Raw genomic sequence first — 25,359 nt, forward strand, 5'->3', positions numbered from 1 at the left:
CGGTATCCCTTGAAATTAGAACTCGAGGTGGGGGTGACAACAGAAGGCACCATCACAAAGACACGTGGCTGGGGACAGGGGCCCGAGAGCCGAACCTCACCCACGTGGCAGCGCCGCTGCAACGCACGACACCTATTAATTTTTTACTCTTTTTTTTTATGGAAGAGGCAATTTTTGTATGGCTGCCCTTTGCCGAGCACTTGCAGGAGTACGAAATCAGGGCATCCAGGCTGGAGGATGCCAGGAAAGGGGATGGGGATGGGGATGGGGATGGGGAGCAGCCCGACTCGGGCGCCGCTTGCCCTCGCCCTGCGTGGGAAACTTCCAGCCCCGTGCGGGAGCCCGCTCCGCTTGCGGGCATCGTTCCGCCGGTCCCGCACCGGGATTAGCCGGTTGAGGGGTGGGGTGGGTGCTGCGGTTCTCTCCCCCTCCCGCGGCGGTAGGAACCGGCAGCGCCGCCCGCCCGTATCCCGGGACGGGGCCGCCCCTCCCGCCCGTCGCGGAGCCTCCGCCGGCGCCAGCCCCGCGCTTTCCCCCGCCCCTCGCCGGCGGGGGCGCGGATCCGGCCTGCGCGGGGCCGGCGGAGAGAGGGAGCGCGGCAGGGCGAGGGGAGGAGAGACGACAGGAGGAGGAGGAGGAGGAGGCGGCGGCGGCGGCGAGCTGGCCATGGCAGCAGCCCGCGGGCGGAGAGGCAGCCGCCGCAGGCTGCCGCTGTGATTGGCACCCCCGAGGAGGAGGAGGAGGAGGAGGAAGGCGCGGAGCAGCCGCGGGGCCCGCCATCCCGCGGTGGCGGCGGTGCCCGGGAGGATGCCGGGGAAGCGGGGCTCGGCGGGCGGCGGCGGCGGCGGTGAGCTGCCGGGGGCCGGCGCGGCGCGGCAGCGGAGGCGGCGGAGGAAGGTGTCCTGCTTCTCCAGCATCCAGCTCTTCCTGGTGTCCGAGTGCGCCCTGATGCTGGCCCAGGGCACGGTGGGAGCCTACCTGGTGAGTGGGGAGGGGAGGGGGGACCGGCCCCAGCCCTCAACGACCTGCTGAGCCGAGCCGGGGGGGGGGGTGGTGTGCGCGGAGCGGAGCGGGGGATGCGGCGGCTGAAGTGGAGGGGAAGTTTTCTCGCCGCCGGGGCAGCCCCCACCCCCCTCGTATGTGTTTCCCCCCCCCCCGGGTGGGTTTGACAAGAACCCGGCGTTTCAGGGCTTAAATGACTCAGCAGCGCCGAGGGGGTGCCCTTCTGCCGTCCCTCGCCCCTCTGCGGCGGCAACTTCTGCCGCCGGTCCCCGGGACCCCCCGTCCCCCCCGTCCCCCGCCCCGGCGCACGGCCGGTTGCCGCTGCCGCTGGTTCCCGAGCTGGGCGCTAAGGCGGGTCAATCGCCAGCCTTTCCAGCTCCTACGGAATAAATCCCAAGGAAATCCAGCGGGGCATTTACTTCGTGCCACCCGCCTTACTAATTTCCCTCATCAAGTGATGCAGCAGTGTCCGGCGCGGCGGCCCCGCGAGTGTCGGCGTTAGGTAGAGAAGAGGCAAAATAAGACTTTGCACTGAATCTGCGCGGTGAGATCTGGTGTCGGAGGCAGCACTGTAGTAGAAGAGTTGGAAGGATGTCCATACGGCTGCGCTTGTGCCTTTTGAGCGCGCGGCGAGAGCGGCAGGCGGTGAAAATGAAGTGTTCTTCTTCCAGCAGCTGTAAGTGTGTGTAGTTGATTTAAATTTCTCAAAATAGCTCGCTGGATTTGAGAATTATAGTTTCCATGGAAAAGAAATGTATTCATAATCTCTGAGGCTTTTTGAGGCCATACACGTAATATGTTACACAGTAAGTGTAAGATCTCCGCATTTGGCACTTGTATTCAGTATTTAGCTGCTCCTCTCACATGCTCCAACTACTTATGCAGATTTGTACTGAACGTGAGCTATAATTTTTCAAGGTATGTGGCTAAACTAACCATTGTTAATATTCCTGATTAATATGAAATGGAAATTAGCAGTCATCGCCATGTAATAAAACACAGAAGTTTAGTTTGGAACGTATTTGTAATTCCAAGGGAAACTACATCACATCTGTTGAGGTAAATTCAGTAATTCTATATGCTATGTGAGCATAGGCGGATATCACTTCGTTTGGAGGAGCCAGACAGGGCCATGCCTTTTTTATGTGAGTAACACCTTAGTAAGTAAATATATTGTTTCCGATGAGCTACTTGTAAAATGAGCTGTCAGCGTGAATGACTGTGGGATAACCCGTCATCAAAGTAAGGGCCAAGGAAGAGCCCACTGAGGTGATGTCACCCAGTGGGCACCAGCGTGCTGGAAACGTAGAGATCTGCTGGAGGACTGTATATTGGCACACCGCTACGGTCTCTGAGCGTGTGGGATCGGCAGTAGCAGCCCTTAGCATGGCATTTTCCTCAAACTCCTTTGCGTTGCTGTCTCCTCACCAGTTCAGCGTTTCTTTTCCTGTTTTTCCCATCTCTTGTGGGGTGCTGTGTACTGTGCTCCCTCCCCTCTCACGCACCCCAGCCCCACCGGCTGGAAAACACGGCGGTTCCCGCAGTCCCACCTTCCTCCTCCGAGGGGTTAACCCCACTGAGGTGCTGCTGTCCCCACCCTCTGCAGTTCGCCAGGACTGTGTCCCCACCAGCGTGACCGCGTGCCCCCACAGCCAGCCGGATCCACAAACAGCAACGGACAACTGGTCAGTGAGGGGGGAGAAAAAAAAAAAAAAAAGAAAACTAAACTCAAAACAATCCCTAGCATGCCCAAGCAGTGGCCCAGCTGCACCGGGCAAGTGTTCCTCCGTTCCCTGTATAATTTATCTTCCGTCATGGCAAATGCCACGCAGCCCTTCATACAACGAACAGATGCAATGGGGGAATTGTCTTTGGAGGGTAAATCTGGGCTTGAAGCGAATCTGGACGAGCGCTGTGCTTACAGGTGTCGTGGGGGAGTGAGAGCGGGAGCAGGAGAGATGCTTGGTGGAAGGTGTGCGGGACCTAATGGTTTTTGCAGACTGAGTGTCCCGTGGGGCCGAGCGCTGTTCTCGGGTGCCGTCTTGGGGGTGAAATCAGCGGAGGCACTGCGGAGTTGCCCAGGTGTAACTGCAAGTGGATATTCATTTACTGGGGCTCCTGGGATGAGCTGGGGCTGTTGGGCTCAGCGGTGGCGTGCCGGGCTGCTCCCGGAGGGACAAATTAGCGGGCGAGACAAAGCGGAGAGCAAACAGAAAGACAGACAAATAGGGAGATGCTGCGGAGGACGGACACAGCGTGTAGTTCTGGGCAGTTGAATAAACTGCTAATTTTAGCCTGCCAGCAGCGAGCGCGTACTGTATTCATACTTCTGCTTTGCTTGGCCACATGTGTGACTTTCCCTAGTTATTTGTGACTCAGGAAGAGAAACCTTTTTTTCGCCTTATACGGCGACAAGTTGGTTTCCTCGGTTTTTGGCTGCCTTGCTCTGCGCGGGGAGACGGTGAGGGCAAAAACTCATCTTGTTAAGGCAACAAGGCAGGGGCTTGGCTTCTCAGGAGTGACTGAAGAGCTCAGTTTTGATTTGGCTTGGCTTTCGTGCCGGTACATTTAGAAGTGGATGGTGTTATTTCTTTTTAGAAACGCAAAAGCGTCTTTTTTCCATGTTTTCTGCACAATAAACTAGCAGCGCCCACTTGAATGTATGTACAAAGTAGACATTCATTCATTATGTGGTTTTGAAGCAAAGATCATTCACTTTTATTTGTTCATAAAACATTGTGCTTGCCAACAGGGGTTTATAAATAATAAATGCTGATAAAAATCTATAAAGTCCGATTCCTTTCCCACAGAACTCAGCAGTGGAAATACCCCGGGATGCCAACAGTGGATGTCTACGGTTAATTAGTACAGTGTCTCTGAGGTTCTTCATGGGAAGTTTTAGGGAGTATTTGATCAATTTCACGTTCCAAAATATTTGTCAGTTACTGGGCTTGCTGTTTGCAAAATGCATGTGTGCCAAAATGACTCGGTGCCATATCCTGCATAGTTTATGCAAATGCAAGCCTGTGCTGCTGCTTTAATTTCTGGGGCTGCTGAATACACCCTGTTATTTGCATATTTCTTGTAAGGTTTTGTGTATGCGTTTATTTGGCTTCATCTAATTACTCCTGCGCGCTTTTGGAAAGTTGAATTTCCCAGCGACTGCAGTGGCAGCGGGGGAAAACGCTGCCTGTCGTCTGCGGGCGTTCCTGCTGCAGAAGTTACTCAGGGTTTTCGCAGCAACTTTTAAAAAGCCCGGATGATTTCCACCCCCGGCTGCTCTCCTGCAGCGTGGGTCTGTGAATTAAAGAGCCGAGCGGTACTGCTGCAGATGGCACCGGGAGGGAAAGGCTGGAACCCCTCTTTTCCAGCCGGAGCCTTGTGCCTTTCGGGCGGCTGCAGCAGTGTGATCAGTCATGCCGGCCGTGCGGCGATGAGGATTTCGATAAGGCTGATTCACATACCTTGGCAACACTTCCCTCCCTGTCGTCCCCCCTCCCCCGAATTCCTACGTGCATTATATTTTGGAATATTTTCACGGGTAATAACGTTCCAAGTGCTCCTGACGGTTTGTCACCGAGGCATTTCATCACCCCTGCCAGTCAAATCTTTTGCCTAGCCAGTGGCGAAATCGTGGCTTTAGCAGAAGGCGAAGAGCTCTCGGTTTGACAGCCACGGTTTGCGGAGCAGGAGCGCAATTTAATTTTCTCTCCCTAGCCTTTAGCCTCGGCTCGCTCCGGTTCGAACTGACCTAGTTGCAAGCATCCGACATCTGCCAAAGTCAGGGGCTTCTTTCGATAAAGGGCATGCGTATGGGCAGTGCGTTGAGAAACGGTTATTCGGTGTGCTCGGGGTAGCTGTTTTTACAGAGCTTTACTGAGATGTCTCTGTTTGCCGCAGCTTTCAATGCAGCTATTCATGTGTTTTATCAAGTGATAGAGGATGACTGGCCTGAGCATGAGATGGAAAGGAAAATAATTGGTCCCTCCCAAGGAGGGCGCATTGGTGTTTGCGTGGGAATGAATGCCAAATTCTTTCTTGTTTTTTGCTGAATGAAAACTTTGGAGCTGCGCTTAACTTCCCGGCTAGAGCTTTGCCCGTGCAGCAGTGTTTGACTGCAGCTTGCAAAAGCCCTCTGAACGTATCTGCAGTAAAAATAGTACCGTGTGAGTCCAGGTGAGATTGTGTGTGCGTATGTGGTCTCTGAGACGGGCTCCTTCTGTTCAGCTTTCTTGCTACTGGGGTTTGGGATATTAAAGAAAACTTTAAAATTCCGTATTCAGGAAAAAAAAGTAAGTATCAAAGACAAATACAGAAGTTAATCATCAAAGGGTTCCTGCTGGAACAAAGAGAAAGAGGGGTCCTATGAGATGAACACCAGGGAAATGAGGGATTAAGAGCAGAATTTGGCTCTTGGATTTTTAAGTTGGTTTGGTGCGCAACCTCTTTTCCACCTGTGTTAAATGAAGCAAATAGAATACTGTTCTCCTGTTACAGTATTCTGTTGTAGAGACCTGGTTAAACCCTCCTTGAAGTCCGGGGAGAGTTCTGCATGGGGGATGCTATTAAAACCAATTTTAATATGGTACAGCAGCGCTTCAAAGCTTTCTGTCGTGCTTGGCGCTGTACAACAGAGTTTCCCCCTGCGTGTCTGCAGGCTGAATGAGCTCAGTGGGAGCAATGTTGCGGGTGGGGAAACTGAGGCAGAGGTTAAGAGCTTGATTCTGTTGCTGAAGCTATTGATAAAGCTTTTGCTTGGTTAACAGCAGCAGAGCCTGAGTAGCTTAGGCATGGGCAGAGGAAGAGTATGGCAGAGCCAGGAATTCCAGTTTCAGGTGCTTCAGTCCAATGACTTAACTGCAAGCGCAGTTTTTCCCATTGAATTTATTATTGTTTTTATTAAAGTATTTATTTTCCTAGAATAAGAATCAGCTTTAAAATATTGCTGTCTTTTTTTTTTTTCCTTTCCATCCTCAGCAGTGCTGAGTAATAAAATAGCTGTAATGCTCATAATTTATTTGTCACTGGGGTATTTAAGGGAAAAAAAAAAACATGGAGTGAAAATAAATGTTTTAGTGGGGATGAAGATTGCCAAGCATTGGCTGGTTATTGCTTACAGTTCATTTTCCCTTAATATATCTTTGCTGGCAATGTTATTTCTGGAAAGTTGTTTCTAGTATGCCTTTCCCATTAGAGAATATTGTCTGTTTTGCAGCTGAGTTGCACAGAAAGTTATTCTAAACTAGCTCTTTTGACTGCATTCATATTTCTTCTCTAAGGAGCCTTTTGATGTTTTTTTTGGTCTCTGACTGCAAGGTGGAGGAGAAACCAGGTCCAGCTCTGGGTTCTGATACCTTCAGGCTCCTGTGGGGCTTGGGGCGGGAGCGTGGCATTGACTCATTAACACAAAAACTTTATGTAAGTTAGTAGAAACCATTTCCGATCCAGGTGCAGGTTGGATTTTTGAGTACCAGGAAGGCTTGTGAGTAACTGGTATTTATACTTTGGTTTAAAGTTTTCTTTTATTTACTGCTAATATATTAAACGGTGTAGAGCGAACAACACGTTTATCTCTTACATTATACACTGTGTGCCATTTGCAGAGTAAATCCAAACTTACCACCTGGTGCCTTCTTGGTTAAATGCATTTAAAGGCAAAATGCACTTGACATTTAAGAGTGTGGACTAATTGATTTTGGCGTTTAATTGTTCTTATTATTTTTAGCGGGAAGTTTGGCAGTTCTTCCTTTTCTCTGTAAGGGCCAAGTGATATTTGTAAGCCCTAAAAGAAAGAGCAGCCTGTTAGAAATGTTATGATCCATCGTAAAACCAATGTCTCGTTTCTTTTGGCCAACCTTTGCTTTCAAAATCTCTTTAGCGTTTGCCGTGTGCCGATGTGACAAGTAGCTCTCTGGGTTTTAATGGCCTGCAGTATTAACGCAGCTGAGGTTTAAAGGGATCTTGAATTAGATCGGAGAATACATTGGTCTGAAGGTCTGTGGTGTTCTTGCTTAGTAACGCAATGCAGTGTGACCCTTTAAATCGGAATGTCGCCCCTGTCCCAGAGGGGGCTCAGTTGAACCGCGATCCCTCTCCTTCCCTGCAAAGGGAGAGCAGATATTCCCCGCTTCCCACAAAGGGGTTTCTCTCCGGTTGCGCGAGCTTTCTTTTCCCTTGCTTTCAGGATATTGTAAAGCACCGAAAGCCAACTTCTGTTCTGCTACAGCACTGTAAATTTATTGCTTCAAAAGAGTTATTCTGCAATTCATCAAGAAGAATTTGTCCTCTGTGTATAATAATCTAAAATGTTTCCTTACTCGTACACTCCTTGGTCTCTAGTTACTCCTTCACGGTAGCAAGATTAAACAATGGCATACTATTTAGTGGGTGAGGTTGCAGTTTGGGTGAATTAGAGTAGCTTTGTCTTCTGACCGACACCAGACAAAGCCGCAAAGTGATGTGTTTAAGCATCATCCAAGGAAGTTTAAATAAACACATGATAATTCTTTGTGTTGTAACTCCTTTAAGTGCTCCGGTGAAGTCTGGAAGGATTAATTTTTCCTATTGCATAGAAAAATGGGCCACTGATTTTGATTTACAGGGTTTCATTATAACTCTGCAGCAAAACCAGGACTAGAACCCCAAGGGTCCCGTCTCCAGGTCACCTTGGAGCAACCACTAGACTCTCTGTCTCTTTGTAGATACATATGGCGATGCAAATAGAGCTTTCACACTGCCATGCTTTGTACACTATCGATACAGTCGATAGCGATAGCAAGCTGTTTAGGGAGTTCCTGGAGTGTCTGGCACTCCTTCCCGTCGGCACTGGGATGACTCTGCCCTGTTATGGGAAGCATTCTGTAGCGTTTAGAGACGTGGTCCCTGCATCCAAGATGTTTCAGTTTGAGTGGATGGATCAAAGTATGGAGAAAAGGAACCATTCCTTTTCCCCAGATTTGAAGTGGGACAGCAGTTGTAATCACGTGGAGATGAAGACCAACAGTGCAGGTATGGCTGCATCTGCCCCTCCTCGCTTAGCAAATCGAGGAAAGACCTCAGAACTAAAATCCAATTTCTTAAGCTCTCCAGTTAGTAACTTTCGCTTTTCCAGCCTTATTCTGAATGTGATGTGCTTCTGCATTTTTATACCTAAATATAGGGACCTGGACAGGTTGGAGAGGTGGGCCCATGCCAACCTCAAGTTCAACAAGGCCAAGTGCAAGGTCCTACACCTGTGTCTGGGCAATCCCAAGCACAAATACAGGCTCAGCGGGGCACAGCTGGAGAGCAGCCCTGAGGAGAAGGACCTGGGGGTGCTGATTGACAAGAAGCTCAACGTGAGCCAGCAGTGTGCGATTGCAGCCCAGAAGGCCAACCGTATCCTGGGCTGCATCAGAAGTGTGGCCAGCAGGTCAAGGGAGGTGATTCTGCCCCTCTACTCCACTCTCGTGAGACCCCACCTGGAGTACTGCATCCAGCTCTGGAGTCCCCAACATAAGGACATGGACCTGCTGGGGCGTGTCCAGAGGAGAGCCACAAAGATGATCCGAGGGCTGGAGCACCTCTGCTATGAGGAGAGGCTGAAAGAGTTGGGGTTGTTCAGCCTGGAGAAGAGAAGGCTCCGGGAAGACCTTACTGTGGCCTTCCAGTACCTAAAGGGGCCCTACAGGAGAGCTGGGGAGGGACTTTTTACTCGGGCGTGTAGTGATAGGACGAGGGGGAATGGCTTCAAACTGTAAGGAGGTAGATTTAGATTAGATATTAGGAAGAAATTCTTTACTCTGAGGGTGGTGAGACACTGGCCCAGGTTGCCCAGAGAAGCTCCATCCCTGGAGGTGTTCAAGGCCAGGCTGGACGTTGCCTTGGGCAACCTGGTCTGGTGGGAGGTGCCCCTGCCTATGCCAGGGGGATTGGAACTCGGTGATCTTCAAGGTCCTTTCCAACCTAAACCGCTCTATGATTTCTTACTGACCTGGGGGAGGCAGGCCGTGTCTTCCTGCTGTGGCACAGTGCCCGCTCTATGGAAGTTGCACATCTCTTACTGGGGCTGGTGTCACAGCAGTGCCTGAACACGTGCCATGGTTTTAGAGGACCGCTTGCAGCATGAAAGCAAAATCTTTATTTCAAGTTTGTTTGAATATTTATCATCATTGTTATTTGTTTTCTATGGTTGAAGAAGAAGAGAAGCAATTTGCTGTGGTTTGGTTTTTGTTTTTCCTCTCTGTTGCCTCTCTCTTCGTAGTATCCTTTCTCCTCAGCAAGCAGCCAGCTGATTTCCCTGTAGTCTTTGAAGGTCTTTATCTTTTTGGTGTCTGCAGCTATCGCATGGATGATTTCTGCATGTTTGCAGGCCCAGTGACTTTTAGATAAGTGGCTGAGGACAGGTGTGGGAGCACAGAAGTTGTTTTTCCATGCTACATAATGAACTGTTTTCTGGGCAAGGATTGTTGGAATTGTCTTATTTTTAATATTTAAATGTCATTTTAAAACACTTACCATGCTGTTCACCTGTATAATTCATAATGCCTTGGTTTACTGAAAGTGGAAAAAGACTTAAAATTCAGTTTTATGGGGATCCATAAAATGACAGTGAAGTTTTTGAAGGAACCTGGATAATTCAGTTGTATTGAGGTCTTCGTGACTCACTCAGCATTATGGTTTCTGAAGCAACTATGTCAGATTTGCTTTCAAGTTTTTTTTGGTGCTTTGATGTTTGCATTTTAATCCGACATTTTCTCTAGTTTGTGGTTTGTTTGTGTTTTTTGGGTTTGGTTTTTTTCTTTTTTTTTTCCTAATAAAAAGGCAACTACAAACTCTACCACAAACTGAAAGAAAGCTTGGCTACTTGGGAAGAGTTGTGGGGTGTGGGTGTGGAAAATACAGAAACCTTTTAGAAATGTTTCACTTTTCATTTTTAAGGACATATAGTGGTTGGTTGGGTTTTTTTCCACTAAGAGCCATATTTTTGGCAAAACTGAAATCATCATTGGTTTGGGGTCAATATATATGAAATAGCCTTGAAGTGTATGTTGTATATGTTTATTTTAAGGTGATACTTAACAGTTTAATGCCTGAAGAATCAAGCAAAATGACGTGGAATCGCTTTACGGTTGAGGTGCCAGGTAATGGTACCCTCTATGTTCCTAAAACAGCTGGATTATTCTATATATTTATGTAAGGTGAAAAGTAAGTATTTTTCCTGGAGTCTGCTTGGAACCTGTACTAGACGGAGCTTTGCATGCTCTCAGCTGGTGGGGAGCACCGGATTCAGACACAGGATGGCCAGAGGATAGCAGTGATGGGTATGTCTGCCATACTGGGACAGAGTTCTGCATTTTCTGTAGTTTCAGATTTGTTTCATCCCTTTAATTCTCCAAAGGGATAGCAGTGAGTGAAAAAACGCCGTTAACTTCATAGGATTGCGACCCATGGTGTTAAACAATGAACGGTCTTTGTTTTCTCCGGTAGAACTTCAACAGGAAGAGTTGCAGAAAGGTTGTTTTGGGCTTCTTGTTTTTTATTTCTGAAAAGGAGGATGTGAAATAGCTGCTACCTCTTTCCACTTCTCTCCTCAGCTTCGTGCAAACATAGTTTGGCACATCCGTAGCAATAGACCGGAGAGTTGCTCGGGAGCTTTATGATGTGGCCCAAACCTCACTCTTCAGCTTGAAGGGAATCTCTGAAAGGCTGCAGGAGGACTGGTATGTACCTTGGCTGGTGCGATAGCAGGACAAGTCCCCCGCACCTCTAAATAATACCAGACCTGTATGTACACATACGCACATCTACACTGAGAAATGTCAAGGGAGAAGAGGGGAAGCATTTGGAGCTTCCAAAAGAGAAGCTAAAAATACTGACTAAAAGAAAATTATTTTGAAAAATATGAAGGAGAAATGCTCCCAATGGTGTGTTGCTGCTGCTTGTGCCATGCCGATGACTTTCATCTGCTGGAAACATGCTTGCTTCTCATCCTGACACGGTTTGAGTGTGGCATGATGTATTGAGATGCCAAATTAGGGGTTGATCCTTTCGTTCCCTGTAGCTGGGAAACAACAGCAAAATAACAGTATGTAGCTAGGTCTTGATTTTTAAAGAGGGAAAAACTTGAGTTTAGATTTCCAGTTTTTCAGTTCTATGGCTTGCTTCTCGTCGTTCCTCGGAGCTGCAGGAAAAGCTGTAATTGTCGTGGTTTAGTAAAGCTTTTTTTTTTTTTGCCAGGTTGTTCTTAAAGCTTTAACTTTTCTTTTTTAAAGAATATCCAGCTTGCTTGGTGAGGTATTGTGGTGGGTTAACCTTGGAGTGCAGCCAGACGCCCACCCAGCCGCTCTCTCACTCCCCTCCTCAACAAGGCAGGGGTAGAAAATGGGGTGGAAGAGCTCGTGGGTTGAGATAAAGACTAGCAATTACTGTCAGGGGCAAAACAGATTTGATCTGAGGAAAATTAGTTTTTATTGCCAATTAAAATAGATTCGGATGTTTAAAACAAAGACAAAATTTAAAACACCACCTTCCCCCCATCCCATCCCTTCTTCCCAGGCTCACTGGGAGCATGTCTCCACGGGATGCTGCACTCTGCTGGGAGAGCATCTGCCCGTGAGCTGAAGTAAACTTTTGATCATGTTTGAGCACCGACATGCTCTTTGCAGAAATGTTGGCTGGCGTTGGGTAAATGGTTTTCCCTGTACTGGGACCCTCTCTGCTCTTTGTGGTCTGTCACTGTTCTTTAGGATGTCCCACTGGGCAGCAAGCAGGTTCAGCCCAAGGAGAAACATGTGTCTGTGTGACTAAAAACAAGGTGATATTCTTTCTGTCCTGCAGGCATTGTCTGTAAAATTTGATTATTGTGGGAATTAACCTTGCCCACAGCCTAGGCCAAGTGCTGCGGTTTGTGTGACGGGCAGAGAAAACGCGTTGGGCGTATAAGCCCTTTATGAGAAATAGTGGGCAGCATTTTTATGGCTTACCAGCAAAAGAAAACTGGTTTTTATTTTTTTTCTTGTTCTACGTACAGGGCCGAGAGTGGCTAATTACAATGGGCCTTTCAGCCTCTGGATGAGATGCACACTTTGTTTCCTGCTGCCTATGGCTAGTTATAATGCAGGTCCTTATGTCTGAAGTCAGCGCAGCTGCTGGCTGAGGGACAGGAGCTTTAGCTGAAGGGATGCCTTGTCTAGGGGTGCTTGTTTGTGAAGGGCGGTGATGTTAGTTTTGTAATATCAGCCGGTTTGGGTGATCCTGTAGTTGGCCTCGTCTGAGGTGCTCAGTGTGATGAACGCCCACTGAGCTCAATTGTGTTCCTGCAGGAACCTGCCGCATCTTGTGTTCTCCACCTTCGGTCCAAAGAGGGGTGCTTTGGCCCCAGGTTTGTATCTCTGTCATCAAAAGGTGGTATCAAAAACCACTTGGGTAGCTTGAGCCCTTGGGTCGCAGTGCTACGGTGCTAGCCTAGGTGGGGTTCGGTTTTCTGGTTCTTCTCTTGCTGTAATCTGTGACATTTAATACTATTGTCTCTCAAGGGAGCTGGCTTGGGGTTACGAAAAGCTTTCCCATAGTCTTTGCGATTCAAACCTACCAACTTTAAAGAACTCGAGAGCGAAGGCTGAAAAGGGAAGATTTCAAGTATTCCATGGCGCTAGATAAACCGTTCGCTTCCAAGAGTTTATTTGCTCAATTGAGGCCACTTCTGCATTGACAAATCTCTCTGTGAATGAACAGATTCCAAAACCAGCTTGGGAGTTGTTGATGGCTATTGAAGTTAAGCCACACTAGCAAACCATGTGCTAGAGGCACAGCTTTGTGGCTTTGCTGTGTCATTTGGCGCGACTGTACAAGCTTTCTCAAATGCTGGCCCTATACAGAAGTCCAGTGTTTTCTGCGGATTAGGATTCATCAAGGCTGCTGTGTTGCCCTTAATCTCAGTGCTAGCTCTTACCAAGAAGGCAGAAGTTTCAGATTTCTTCTCGCCCTGTCTTGTGGAAGCATTTGGGTGTAGCCTCTCTTAAGCTGAGATGGCATTTATTTGATTTGAATCATTCAGCTTAATTCAATGCTGGACAAGCTTTTTTTCCAGAATTTTTATTTTGCGTTTTTATTTAAATAGATCCCTAATGAATTACCATAGTTGTGTGTAATGACTCTTGGGAAACGCTGGATGCAGTCTCTAGGATCAGTTCTGTGCCGTTTTCAAATTGAAAACTCTTGAAGGATATCTCTGAACAGTGCCCAGGGTCCCCTGTCGTTATCTGAGTTTTCAAGATGCTCCCACATTAATAACCTGCATCTTTGATATTCTGTGGGCAGGTATCCAGTGAGCAATTGGTTAGCAGGATGACAAGTCAGAGGTAAATCTGGATTCAAAGTTCTCTCCGCTTTAACTGGATTTCTGGGACCAGAGGGTTGCTGGCAGGAGACACTGGCTTGTTTTCATCCAGGACACAAGATTTTTAGTTCTTCAAGGTCAGGACTTGAAACCAGTTGAGGTCTTTGCATATTTGGGATTTTGAGTCAAGGGAGGGAGAGTGGGAGAGTCTGGAATGGAGGTAGGAAGGCAGAATTTAATTTCTTGGGGAGCTCCTTTTACATATGGAGAAAGTCCTTCAAGTGGGGCTGCAGCAAATAGTCATTATATGGCTTCATTGAATTGGATTTCTTTCTCATGGAAGCCACGGTGAGTCTGGGAATCAGTGTAAGGCTGTATGGTCCCATGTCTGCAAGCTTTTTCCCACGCTGTCCTGTAATGTCCCAGCTCGGTACTTTTGTGTCCACATCTTCAAAATGGCTTGCTCTGAGATGGCATTACTGTTTTGGGGGTGGTGGGCCAAAATGAACAAAAATGTTCTGCAGATGGCCTGTGGCAAAGTGGGGTCTTCTGGTTTCGCTAACAGTGCCTTTTGGCGTGAATGGAGTGTGTCTGGTTACTCCAATGTTGAATTTGGTTACTTCAATGTCAAATTTGACCAAAGCATTATGGATTTCTGTTGGACATCGCGCTGAGGCCTCAAGGTATGGGGTCTTTAAGAGATGCAAAGAACTTTGCTACACTGGCAATGCAAGTTGAAACTAAAATGACCTTTGCTTTCTCCTTTATTTGCCCCCTATGGTGCGTAGTTTATAGGTTCAGACACTTTCAATTTGATTCTCAGCATCCTGATTACACTCAGAACTCTTGGTATTCAGACAGCGTCACAAAAAATTAAGTTCATGGGGTGTTTCCAGGAGTCTGTGTCACTGTGTATTTCCCTGCCCTCTCCCTCGCCCCCACCACTCACGCAAGTGAGAGATTAAATGATGGGGGAACAGCAACTTGTTTCCTCTGAGCCAATACTGGCTAGGCAGATTCTGTTGGTGGTGGCATCTTGGCAGGGACAGAGGAACATTCCTGCCACACGTGGGTAATGTTTTCAAGCCAAGCTCTTACTCTGCAGCTGGCTGTCCAGAGCTGTTATGTCCAAACTGACTCCCTTCATCAGTCAGGACTCATGTTCATGCCCAGAGAAATCTGTTTTCATTCACATTTGGACAATGCGACATGTAGCAGACTTGGGAGAAGACATCTTTGCCCATGGGGTAATGCTTTTTGGCTGAGGAACAACTACTATTTGTATTTTCTGGTGAAGATGCAGACCAGGGGTGTTCGGGCTCATTTTCTGGCTTTGTCATGGACTTCACCCGGCCTTCTTTGGGCTTTTTCTCTCCAGCAGCAAACGTGCTAGTTATGGTATTGTCTGGCTTCATGGGCATCTTGTGGGCTGGGATGATGGGCGCTGAGCTGCTACAATGATGGTAACTGGAATGAAAGAGGCACCCTGGCTCGGACCCTGAACCAGGTATCTATCAGCTACCGTAATAAGTTGAACTAAATGAATTAATGGGCCGGTAATTTTGTGTTAGCCTACCTGTGGTTGGTCTGTGAGACTTCTCCCTTGACCCTGGGCTACGATGCAGCCTTGTTGCCAGCTGAATGGTATCCCTTCTTCCTTCACACCTGCCTGGAACCACAGGGTTGAAGCAGTTTGCCCTTTGCTTTTTGAGCCTTCACAGGAAAAAGACTGCTCGGGGCTGCTTTACTTGCTCTTTGGTAGTCATGGGTTTTAAAAGAGCCTGAGGGTGTTATTTTTCAAAGATGCTTTCTGAGCCATACTCTCATTGACAAAAGTGACTTACTCTAAATGTCTCTTTGAAAACGTGACTCTTGTTCCAAAGCCACTTAAGTGCTTTTGAAAAATCTCCTTCCCTGTTATTGACTGCACTGGACTGCTTCAGTGGTGTCTAGCTTCATTTAAAGCAGGCCAAATTTAGAGTCTAAATGTTATGTGCCTGGCTAATAAACTGTATTGTAATTAGTACCTTGGGGAGCTAGGAGCCAGGGAGAAGCTGAGTATAAAGAGGTTGAACTTCATGGAATCATAGAATTGTCTAGGTTGGAAGGGACTTCTAAGATCATCAAGTCCCACCATCAACCTAACACTGACAAAACCACCATTAGACCACGTTCCTAAGCACCATGTCTTTTGAATACCTTCATGGATGGCAACTCCACCGCTTCCCTGGGCAGCCTGTTGCAATGTTTGATAACCTTTTTGGTGAAGAAATTTTTCCTAATATCCAATCTAAACCTCCCCTGCTGTAACTTGAGGCCATTTCCTCTTGTCCTATTGCTTGTTACTAGCAAGAAGACGTTGACTCCCACCTCTCTACAACCTCCTTTCAAGTAGCTGTGGAGAGCGATAAGGTCTCCCCTCAGCCTCCTTTTTTCAGGGCTAAACAACCCCGGTTCCCTCAGTTGCTCCTCATAAGTCTTGTTCTCCAGACCCCTCACCAGTTTTGTTGCCCTTCTCTGGACATGCTCCAACACCTCAATGTCTTTCTTGTAGTGAGGGGCCCAAAACTGAACACAGCATTCGAGTTGGGGCCTCACCAGTGCCAAGTACAGCGGGACGATCACCTCCCTAGTCCTGCTCACCACACTATTCCTGATACAAGCCAGGATGCTGTTGGCCTTCTTGGCCACCTGCGCACACTGCTGGCTCATATTCAGCTGACTGTCAACATGTAGAAGCTGTCTGCAAGGGATGGATGAGTGAAGACCTGTGGAAGGAGATGAAAACTTGGGATTTGAAATGGCTGAGGAGGATATACGCGATGGGAAGAAAGTGGGCATGGAGCTGCAAGGAAGACTGTTAATAGGCTTGGGTTTAGGAAGACAGAAGATCTAGCACAGCAGGTAGTGAAACTGGATGAAGAATGATTCTTCCACCATCAGGCCCTCTCAGTGCATGTAACCTGCAGACAGGCTAATGCAGGTGCCAGTTCTCCATCACAGGTCTACTAGGGTCATCTACCAGTTTGAGAAACCCATGCTCAGGGGCTGTGTGGGCCGCTTTGCTGAGGTATCAGGGAGTTTGTCTTCCTTAGTTTCATACATATGGCTTTCGTTTCCCTTTGCTTGCTGTGTATCTCCCAGCGAAGCTTAGCATGGCTTTGAGCAACGCACCTGGAGGTGACGGATTCCTGCTGGCGGTGGGAATACTGCAGCCACGCGTGCGGCTCTTGTCCCAGCTGGTCTGTCACGCACCTGCAAAATCAGGGTTAAGAGAAACCAGAGGTTGGGGAAGTACAAGGAAGAAAGAGATAGCGCTCATGTTGTCTGCACTAACGAAATAGTTAGTGAATGCCTCTGGCTTGGCATTGAACGTTGCAAAACCATTCCTGCTCTGCAGTGCCTGAATTTGGATTCCTCCCAGAATGTGGTGCGCCCCTGTTATAGGAGCAATGGTCTTCCATGGGAACTTCTCTCATGTTGTGCTTTTGGTCACATCAGACTCCAGTAGATAAGTAGAAGAGGCGATGACTTCTGTTTTTCTTGCTTGTGCTTACTGAATTTTTGCCAGTTCTGGTGATTCTACAGTGAGGGGACCTCATCAGCTGCTGTTGGGTGCCTGTCTCTGACACGGGTTATTGTTAATCCTGCAGACACAGGGGTGAAATTCAGCCATCTGTGTGTACAGCCTCAGCAGACGCATTTGTTCACTGGCTTATTGATAGCTCACTTCATAGCGAACCCCAAGGAACAGAGCTCCCATCATCTGGTGAGACATCTCGTTGCCTGAATCTCTATTTTCCAGGGAACAAGTTGTCATAATCTCACTTGTCTCAAGTCCGTGAGTTCTAGCTAGATCTCCTGTTTAATTTTTCTTTAACCGTTAAGAATTTTTTTTATTCCCTATAGGTCATTTTGTATGTGTTACTTTAAAAAAACACTTGTTAATCGCCTTCTGTTCAGGAGGAAATGGGCTTGCTACCTTGGAGAAGTGGCAAAATGGGGAGATGATGTGATGGTGGGGGATATAAAGTTGCATGGCTTGTGCTGGGCTTGAGACTGCCAAACTTAAACATGCGAATGTCACAAGTCTGCCCTTTACGACTTCCACTCCCCCCCATCCTTCACACAGCAAATGTTTAGATAATAACCAGGTTCTCGGGTGGGGATAGATTTAAGATCACCTTCAAGCCCTGCCTTGTCTACGCCCCGACCCCCCTGCGCTCGCCTCCCAGCTTGCCCCGTTCCTCAGCGGGAAGTTTGGCAGCAGCCGGCACGCGGCTCCCGTTTGTACCCTTGGCTCTGCGCGGAGACAACGTGGAAGGAGAAATGAGTCGTTTGGGAACAGCTTTGTAGGAGGGTGTTACTTAGCAAATAAGCAGGATGACACGGACAGCTCTTGTGTGGGCTGCAGGCTGGGAGATGGGAATAAGCAAGCAGCTCGTGTGGCTTTGGGACGAGCTCAGGGTACTGCTAGTTAGGTGCTAGAGAGACCCTAATTCCACCTTCAGGTGCTTACGGTAATTTGTTTTGGTTTTTTTTTTTTTACGAGTTGTTACGATGTGCCGTGGATTGACAATACGATGTGGCCATTTTGTTGGTTCCCTTTTAAATGGCTTCCTTCCTCCCAAGGCTTACTAAATTAAAGCATTTCATGTACCGGTTGAGGAGAAATACCTTCAAACTTCTCCCTAAGCTGAGTTCCCGTTTGCTGTAGCCAGGCATCCTTGCTGCTGGGAAGGGAGCGCAGCACGAGAGATATCAGCAGAGCCGGAGCAGACGAGGAGAAAAGTCGTAGGACTTGTCAGAAACCCCCCTCTCTCAGTATATAGCCTTTATGTAATCACCGTTGTCCTCCAGCCGTGAAAACTGAATTCAGCTTCCATCAAAGCTTTTATTAATGCTGCTTCAGAGTGTCCTGCCTGTGTCACTTGTGCCCCGGTTCATGCCTGGCAGCTGGGAACACTTCTGCAACCGGCTCCGGGGCCTCTCTTCTCCGTCTGCACCGTGGCATGACTGGGCTGCAGCCCTTAGCCCTGAATTCAGCTCTTGAGCGTAAATTAAGGTAACACGAAATCCTTGGTGTGACAGGTCTTCTTGCCAGGCTCGCATTATGGTTTCTGCTGTGGTAAGGAACCCTGTTTATCGTAGAAAGCCTTCTCTGCAGGCATAAAAGGGTTGTGTTAGGAAGTATTTTATTAGATAAACAAGCAAACTAGCACTGATTTGAGGAGGTGGAGAAGTGAGGGCGTTGCAGTGTGACAGCTCAGGATCCTGCTTCTCCAGTGCTTTGGTAGTACACAGGAAGGCACTTCGTGTCTCTGGAAGACTCTTAACAAGAAAAGAGTTTCATCTCCCCTTCTCCACTGAAGTGAACCCAGGGCGATGGTGCTGTGTGCAGAGTCCCGGGCCCATGTATTGAATCTTGTTGCCAGTCCTGTATATGGTCAAAAGTGCCTCTGATGCCGTAGGAGCCTACATTTAAGTTATATACAGTTTAAATTCCTCTTTATCTGGCTTTGCACACCTACTTGCCGGTCCCAGGGGGAAAAAAAAAAAAAAAAAAAAGGAGATCCATCTCGGAATGTGTGAAAGATGCTCCGGCTGCTTTCCCTTGGCCGTTTGCTTTGACAGAGCCGAGTGGCTGCTCCTGCTCGCCAGCTCCGGCTGCCGCGCACTTATTCCACGTGGAATCCTTCATCCTCTGGGTTTGAAATGTGCCGGCAGCACTGTTCCTGTGCTATGGTTTTTAAAGCACGCAAAAACGCAGTTACAGGGTTGAGGTTTGTGCTTCTTTGCATGCTTATGATGCATTATTTTGCTGCCAGTGAAAATGACATAATTTAAAAATAAATAAGGATTCAGATGTCCACTAGCTTCGTTGTACGTGTGCTACTAAAGAGCAGCGTAGGCTGCAAATGGATTCTGGCACTGGATGTATTTATGTAGATACCTTTTCAGAGATGAAAATACCACGCAGTGAGGTGAATCTTGAGCAGCAGGCTTGGAGGTCGGAAACTCGTGTGGACACTCAGCCTGCGGTTGTGATAATGTCACCATAGATTGGGACTTCAAAGGGTTAAAAGAGATCCCGATCTCATCTGTTTCAGAGCAATAGAAAAAGCCTTTCAAGCTTTGCTGGGAGGTTCGCTGTGGCCTGGTGCTCCCTACCTGGGTCTATTCTGAGGTGTTGGTGACTCACACTAACTGTCCCTGATGGATGTGATGGATGCGAGGGGGTTGTCTGCCAACAACACACCCCTGGTGAGCTTTTTGTTCGCACCTCTCTGAATGGGGCCGTGCTCCTTCTCGGGGGAGGCAGGGCAAAGGGGGTCAGTCCCTTGAGTCCTGTTGCAGGACCTTTAGGAAGCAGATGATGAAGATAAGGACGGCCCGGATGCATTGCCGTTTGCTGCAACTGTTGCCTGGGTCGGAGGTTAGGCTTCTGTGTCTCAGATTTGATCGGTATGGGTCCCAGTTTCGCTAGAGTAGTGGAAAATATGCTTGTTTAACTTCAAGAGGCATGTTTTTTTGTTGTGTGGGGTTTTTTTTTTGTTTTTTTTTTTTTCCTGCTTGAAGCTCTTTTGAAACAACCTGCGGCTTTGCACCGGTGTATCAACTCCTGACCAAACAGGATATCTTCTGTGGGTGCCGACTGCTCTTTGCTCCGTTCGCGATACGTGATGGCGTTATAGCCTCGCTGGGAGCGTTTGTGGCGCAGCTGTGTAAGCCGGCAAGGGTTTACCCGGGCACGCTGGCTTTGTGCCCTGCCTGGGCTGAGGGCGAGCGGCACAGGACGCTGCCACGACTGCCACGTGGGGAGGAGATGCGCAGTGGGGAGGAGATGCGCAGTGGGGTACAAGAGGTGGCAGAAAAGTTTTCTGCATGATACAAAAGTTTTCTGCACGGTGCCAGAGAGGGGTGTGTGGGGGGTTGTGTGTGTGTGTGCCAAAACTGCATGTCTTGCCTCCACCAGGAGCGCGGCGTGCTGTTTCTCTCGCTGCACGGGGTGATAATACCCTTTCTACTCAGGCCACTGAAAATACTGACCTTGAACGTGTGCTTAATGTGGACCGTGTCAGTAATCTCAGAGCTGGTGACTAGAATAAAATATGAATTTTTCACACCAGTGAGGCATAGGTCTGAGCTGCAAACTCCTCGTGGCACCAGTACAGTAACTCGCAGATTTTTCCAGCGCTGGCCTAGAAACAGCATAGGCACATGCAGCACCAGCCAAGCTGATAACACCCTACTTCTCAGCAGTGGTTCAGCTGCGGCGTCTATTATCCCTGTCACGTGAATGCAAATTTCTATGCAGAGATGATTTCCAGACCTTGAGCAGAGCCAGCTCGGGTGTGTTCGTGTCACCACCCTTTTCTGCTTTCCCTTATGCTCCTACGGGTGTTGGCATCTGCAGCGAGAATGTCTTTTAAGTTTCCACCGACTTGATTGGAGCGGGAATGGTGTTGACACAAGTGATCAGCAGCCTGAGATGGGAGGTCCCGATGCCCTCCTCCCTGTTTCAGTGGGGTGAGGAGCAGCCAAGGAATGCTGATGCCTGGGGCTGGGCAAAGGGTTTTAAGCTCGTTTCCCTCCTCCCAGCCATCTGATGGGGAAGGAGTGGGCAAAATGCCAGGGGAATTGCCTGTGTTTTTAAAAAATGGGGCTCAACCACAAGTGGTCATCTCGACGCTGGAATTGAGGAGCAGAAGAACCTCAGAGCGGAGGATCAGCGTCATTCCCCTGGGCCTGGTGGCTGTGCTGTGGGCTGGGAGGGTGGGCGGCAAGGGGGGGGCTGAGCCCATGGGTACCAGCTCTATGGGGGGGAGAGCTCTCCTCCAACCCTGTGATGCCCTTTGCTCCATCCCTATGTGGCTGCTGGAAGAGAGGACGAGGTGACATCTGAAGGAGTGAGTGGAGGCGGGTGGAAGCAGTGGCTTTGTTTCTCGGATGGTCGCTTTGGCTCCTCGAGGAATCCTGTGTTTCCCGGCTCTGTAATGGAGACTGTGGGAGACGGTTCGCGTTTGTTTTCCTTTGGGAACATAGTTGCCAGGCAATTATTTTACACCCTGTAGCACTGCAGACATGTCTCTTCAAGTCCGATCTCTTACCACATAACTGAGAAAATGTATTTTACATTAAAAAGAAGCCTTTTAAAAAGGCCCTTCAGGCATAAAGTCAATGTGTTTTCTATATATAACCGTGTATTATTAATACAATGAACTTATCTGTAGACTCTGTGGGTGAATATGACTTGATCATTGGAGATACGAACAATATGATATTCATTTTCAGCACACTGCGTCTCTGACTCCATAATGGTGCCCCCAACCTTCAGTTCATTTCTTGGTGATAAAGTGGGTCAATAGTGTGAAGCAGGTTTGCGTATTGCATTTTTGCTGAGCATTAATATAAAATAAACAGTCTATAGAGAGAACAGATTTACCTTGGTTCAGAAATGCCATGATCTGTAGGTTTGGGGCAGACAGAGATGATGAATGTGAGCATGTACTATTGAAATAAGTCCAGAATGGCATGGTGAAAGCTTCTCTGGGTTTAGTTACAGAGGCTGCAATGTAAGTTGCTTTGGCTGGAAAATTTTAAGGTGGTGATTGATTTCTTTTCTTTTCTTTTCTTTTCTTTTCTTTTCTTTTCTTTTCTTTTCTTTTCTTTTCTTTTCTTTTCTTTTCTTTTCTTTTCTTTTCTTTTCTTTTCTTTTCTTTTCTTTTCTTTTCTTTTCTTTTCTTTTCTTTTCTTTTCTTTTCTTTTCTTTTCTTTTCTTTTCTTTTCTTTTTTTTTTTTTTTGATGTGGGTCATTTGTCACTGTGCGCATTATGTGAAATCATTTTCCTTTTTCAATCATTGAAGAGTGTTTTAGGGTAAACTTAGGAGGCCCCTTTAGCCCAGGTCTTTGTGAGTGTTAGTCTTTGACATCGCCAGAGACACACGCGTGTGTGCAGACTTCTATGGCTCTGTAAGAAAAGGGGATAGTGCAAAGCGTAGTTTTCATTACTTGTTGTATGTCAGGCGGTGTGTTCACAAAAAGGCATAAGGCTGGGCTGTGTGGCCTTTCTATATCCCCAAGCCTGCTTTTTGTGTGAGCAAGGTGAGGAGATGCCCAACCTGATTTAGTTTTCGGTGGTCCAGTTGAGCGATCTGGTGTAGACTTACTCGGAGGAGCATGAACTTGTGGAGGAACACCAGCCACACGGTCCTGTTGATCTCTGTGATGCCATAGCTAAATCGTAGTGGAGCTCTCTTAAAAAGTGTGGGGGAGACGCGAGTGGGTGAAATGGGAATCCCTCTGGAGACAGAGGAGGCAGTTAGAGATGCAAAGGCAGTTCCTGTCAAAGGGGTTGGTGGAAGCTTTGCGACGTGGAAGAAGGCAACGGGGCTGGCATGGGGCTGTGTACAGTGCTGCAGCTAAAGTACTTTAACTGGTCAGAACCTCAGTGACCTGCGGAGAGCTGATCTGCAGGACAGACATGAGGACAGAAGAGTAACAGGCATGGTAGAGCTAACTGTCTTGGGCACAGGTGCATACCAGTACAAAATGGTAGCTTCGGTGCTGTTCCCAGCATCGTGGGCACGGGCATTTGCCACGATTACAGCACTGTCTGCCTCTGTCCTCTCCTGCCTCCTCCAGGCTTGTGTGGTCCAGTGGGTGGTTACACACCACTAACTTTTTGGGGTGGAACCTCATGTGCATCTCATTCCTAGCCACTTGGCCCAGTATCTTGTCTGCATGAATTGTACTGGTTTGTTGTAATAGCTTCCTGGTAACTGTCACCTTAAGTTAGAAGCTTTTTTAACTGAATATCCTCTTAATCTATTCTTTCCATCCCGGGCGAAACAGCTGTGTAAATTGACAGGAGCAGGGAAATAGCAGCTTCGCAGCTCATAACATGGGCTCCTGATGCTTCCCACTGTGTTTTAGCAGGAGGTTGTCCATCTGATGCCGCTGTGCTGTCGCACGGCTCCATTCCCCGCGTTCCTGCTGTTAAACCAACGTCCACGTGGGCTACGCTCCCGAATGCTCCACCTGGTCTCAGCACACAGGGACTCTTTATAATCCTTGGAGCCTTTTCACGTGACGTCGGTATTTTACAGGGACCTGCCGTGTCTTTTCCAACATTTTATGTAACTCTCAATAAATAGCGCTAGCGTCTAGGGGCGGTGATGGCTTATCTGCTGGGGAGCAGCCTTGTGAAAGGAAATATGGGCAGTACGGTGTTCTTTTATTGAAGTTACAAGGGCACCGGCAGCATCCCACATGGAAACTGCAAGTATTTAGTCAGGTTACACGGTATACGCAGCAAGCCCCGTAAAGGTGAGGTGTAGAGGAGGGTGGGAGAATGATTCTGGCTGTGGGCAGAGGTTTGTTGTGAATAAATGCAGGTAACATCTCTGCTGTGCTAATGCCCATTTTGTCGTCGGCCTGTGTATTTAAGGTCACAGCCAATGTCAAAGCGAGAATTTGGGCTGTGCTGTCTGGGCTGCAGCCACCCTGGATGTAATGCAGTTGTGTTCCTGGTGTTCTCTGGCTAAAAATCTGCATGTAGACAGTTTATTTCTCAGCCCTATTTTTATTTTGGGATTTCCACCCCCCACTCCCCCATGACTGTCAGTGTTTCGGAGGCTGCTCTGCTGACGCTGGTGTCAGCGCTTTGTACTCAGACGCTGTTTTCCTCTGGATGCTCAAGGCTGATGTGACAGTTTTGTTTGCTCAGTGTGCTGCCCACCCCAGCCCTGCACCCCGTACCCCACTTAATAACAACAGGGCTGATTGATAGCACTGGGTGGCAGCGGTACAGCCAGAAGGAGCAGGCTGGGAAATGCAGTGTGGTCCGGCCAGAGGAATAAGAGCTCCTGCCTGCTTCTATCAGGAGGGCTGGAGTTTGTGTTCTGTCCTCCTCCTTTTGTTTCAGCCTCTTCACCAAAACAAAGCAAGAAACTGTTAGGGGATGGTGAGACTCTGTTTCCCTGTTATGAGCGGTTTGGTTTTTTACAAAAAGAACAGAACAACTAAAGTCCCCCTGAAATAAGAGCAGAATGAGAACTGGGACTTCTGGGTTTAATTGCCAGGTTTGTCATTAATTTACTGTCCCTGTCCCTGTGAATTGCTCTTAGAAATGATACAGTTTTTAATTTGAAGTCCAACTGTCCAAAATCTGGCCTTTTTAAGGTGTGGCACCCAAGTGTTTTTAAGTGCCATCCTGCTTTCTAGCCACTTGTATATGCCTAAAATTTGGCAGTCAGGTTGAAATGTGGGAGAGGCTTCCAAAGCTAGTTAATACCAGTTGGCCTTTGGAAAGCCAACTTCTGTTGGCTTTCAGTCTTCCAGCCTAAATTATTCCATCACGAATTAATTTTGTTGACTGTACTTCTCTCATTAATATTTGGCTCTCTATGCCTCAGTTTACACAGCTGTAATGAGTAATTATGAGTTTCCTATCTAGGTACAGCTCGGAAATGAGCACCGTGGACATGATTTTGCATGCTCAGAGTTATATACTCATCTTGGAGAAATTCCTCATTCTGCCAAAATTGGCGTTCATGGGACCTCAACTATAGCCGTGTTCCTCAGAGATGTGCTGGAGATGGTAGTATGAAGGAGGGCTCCCATAGCAAGGGCTTTGCATTGCTTAGAGTTTGTTGGTGTTTACCGTGTGGTGTTGGAGTCTGGGGTCCTACCAGTCTGACTGCACCAGTCCTGTTAGATCACACCTTGCAATAAAACCGGTCCTGTGTTGCGGATGATAAATGTTGCTCCATTGCGTGAGTGCCCGGTAGGGCAGCTTGGGGCGATGGGATGTTGTCCGTGTCCCTCCACCATGGTGTACCTTGCTCTGAAAATACCAACTTAGTGTTTTCTAGTACCAAAAGCGTCTGTCCCCATCTGCTCGGCTCTGTTGCCCTTGGGAGTTGGGAATGGTGACACTACTCTTAGATATGTGCTTGAGCACTGCTCGCCGAGCAGTGTGGCCGAGGTCGCTGGAGCAGGGACAGGCTGTGCTGTGCCCTTGCACAAGAGGACA

The 25,359-nt window shown here is 48.1% G+C and overlaps 1 protein-coding gene across 1 annotated transcript in view; it reads left to right on the forward strand.

Moving 5' to 3' along the window:
* Positions 1-807: 807 nt before the first annotated feature.
* SLCO3A1 (solute carrier organic anion transporter family member 3A1) overlaps positions 808-25,359 on the forward strand; it is a gene marked incomplete at its 5' end in the record, with an annotated part of 145,705 nt that continues 121,153 nt past the window's right edge. Inside the window, one exon of the mRNA XM_082488629.1 lies at positions 808-981. Within this exon, the coding sequence (XP_082344755.1) occupies positions 808-981 (174 nt within the window). The remainder of the gene's footprint in view (positions 982-25,359) is intronic.

This window comes from Vanellus vanellus (genome assembly GCF_965231255.1).
Source record: "Vanellus vanellus genome assembly, chromosome: 11".
Lineage (NCBI taxonomy): Eukaryota > Metazoa > Chordata > Aves > Charadriiformes > Charadriidae > Vanellus > Vanellus vanellus.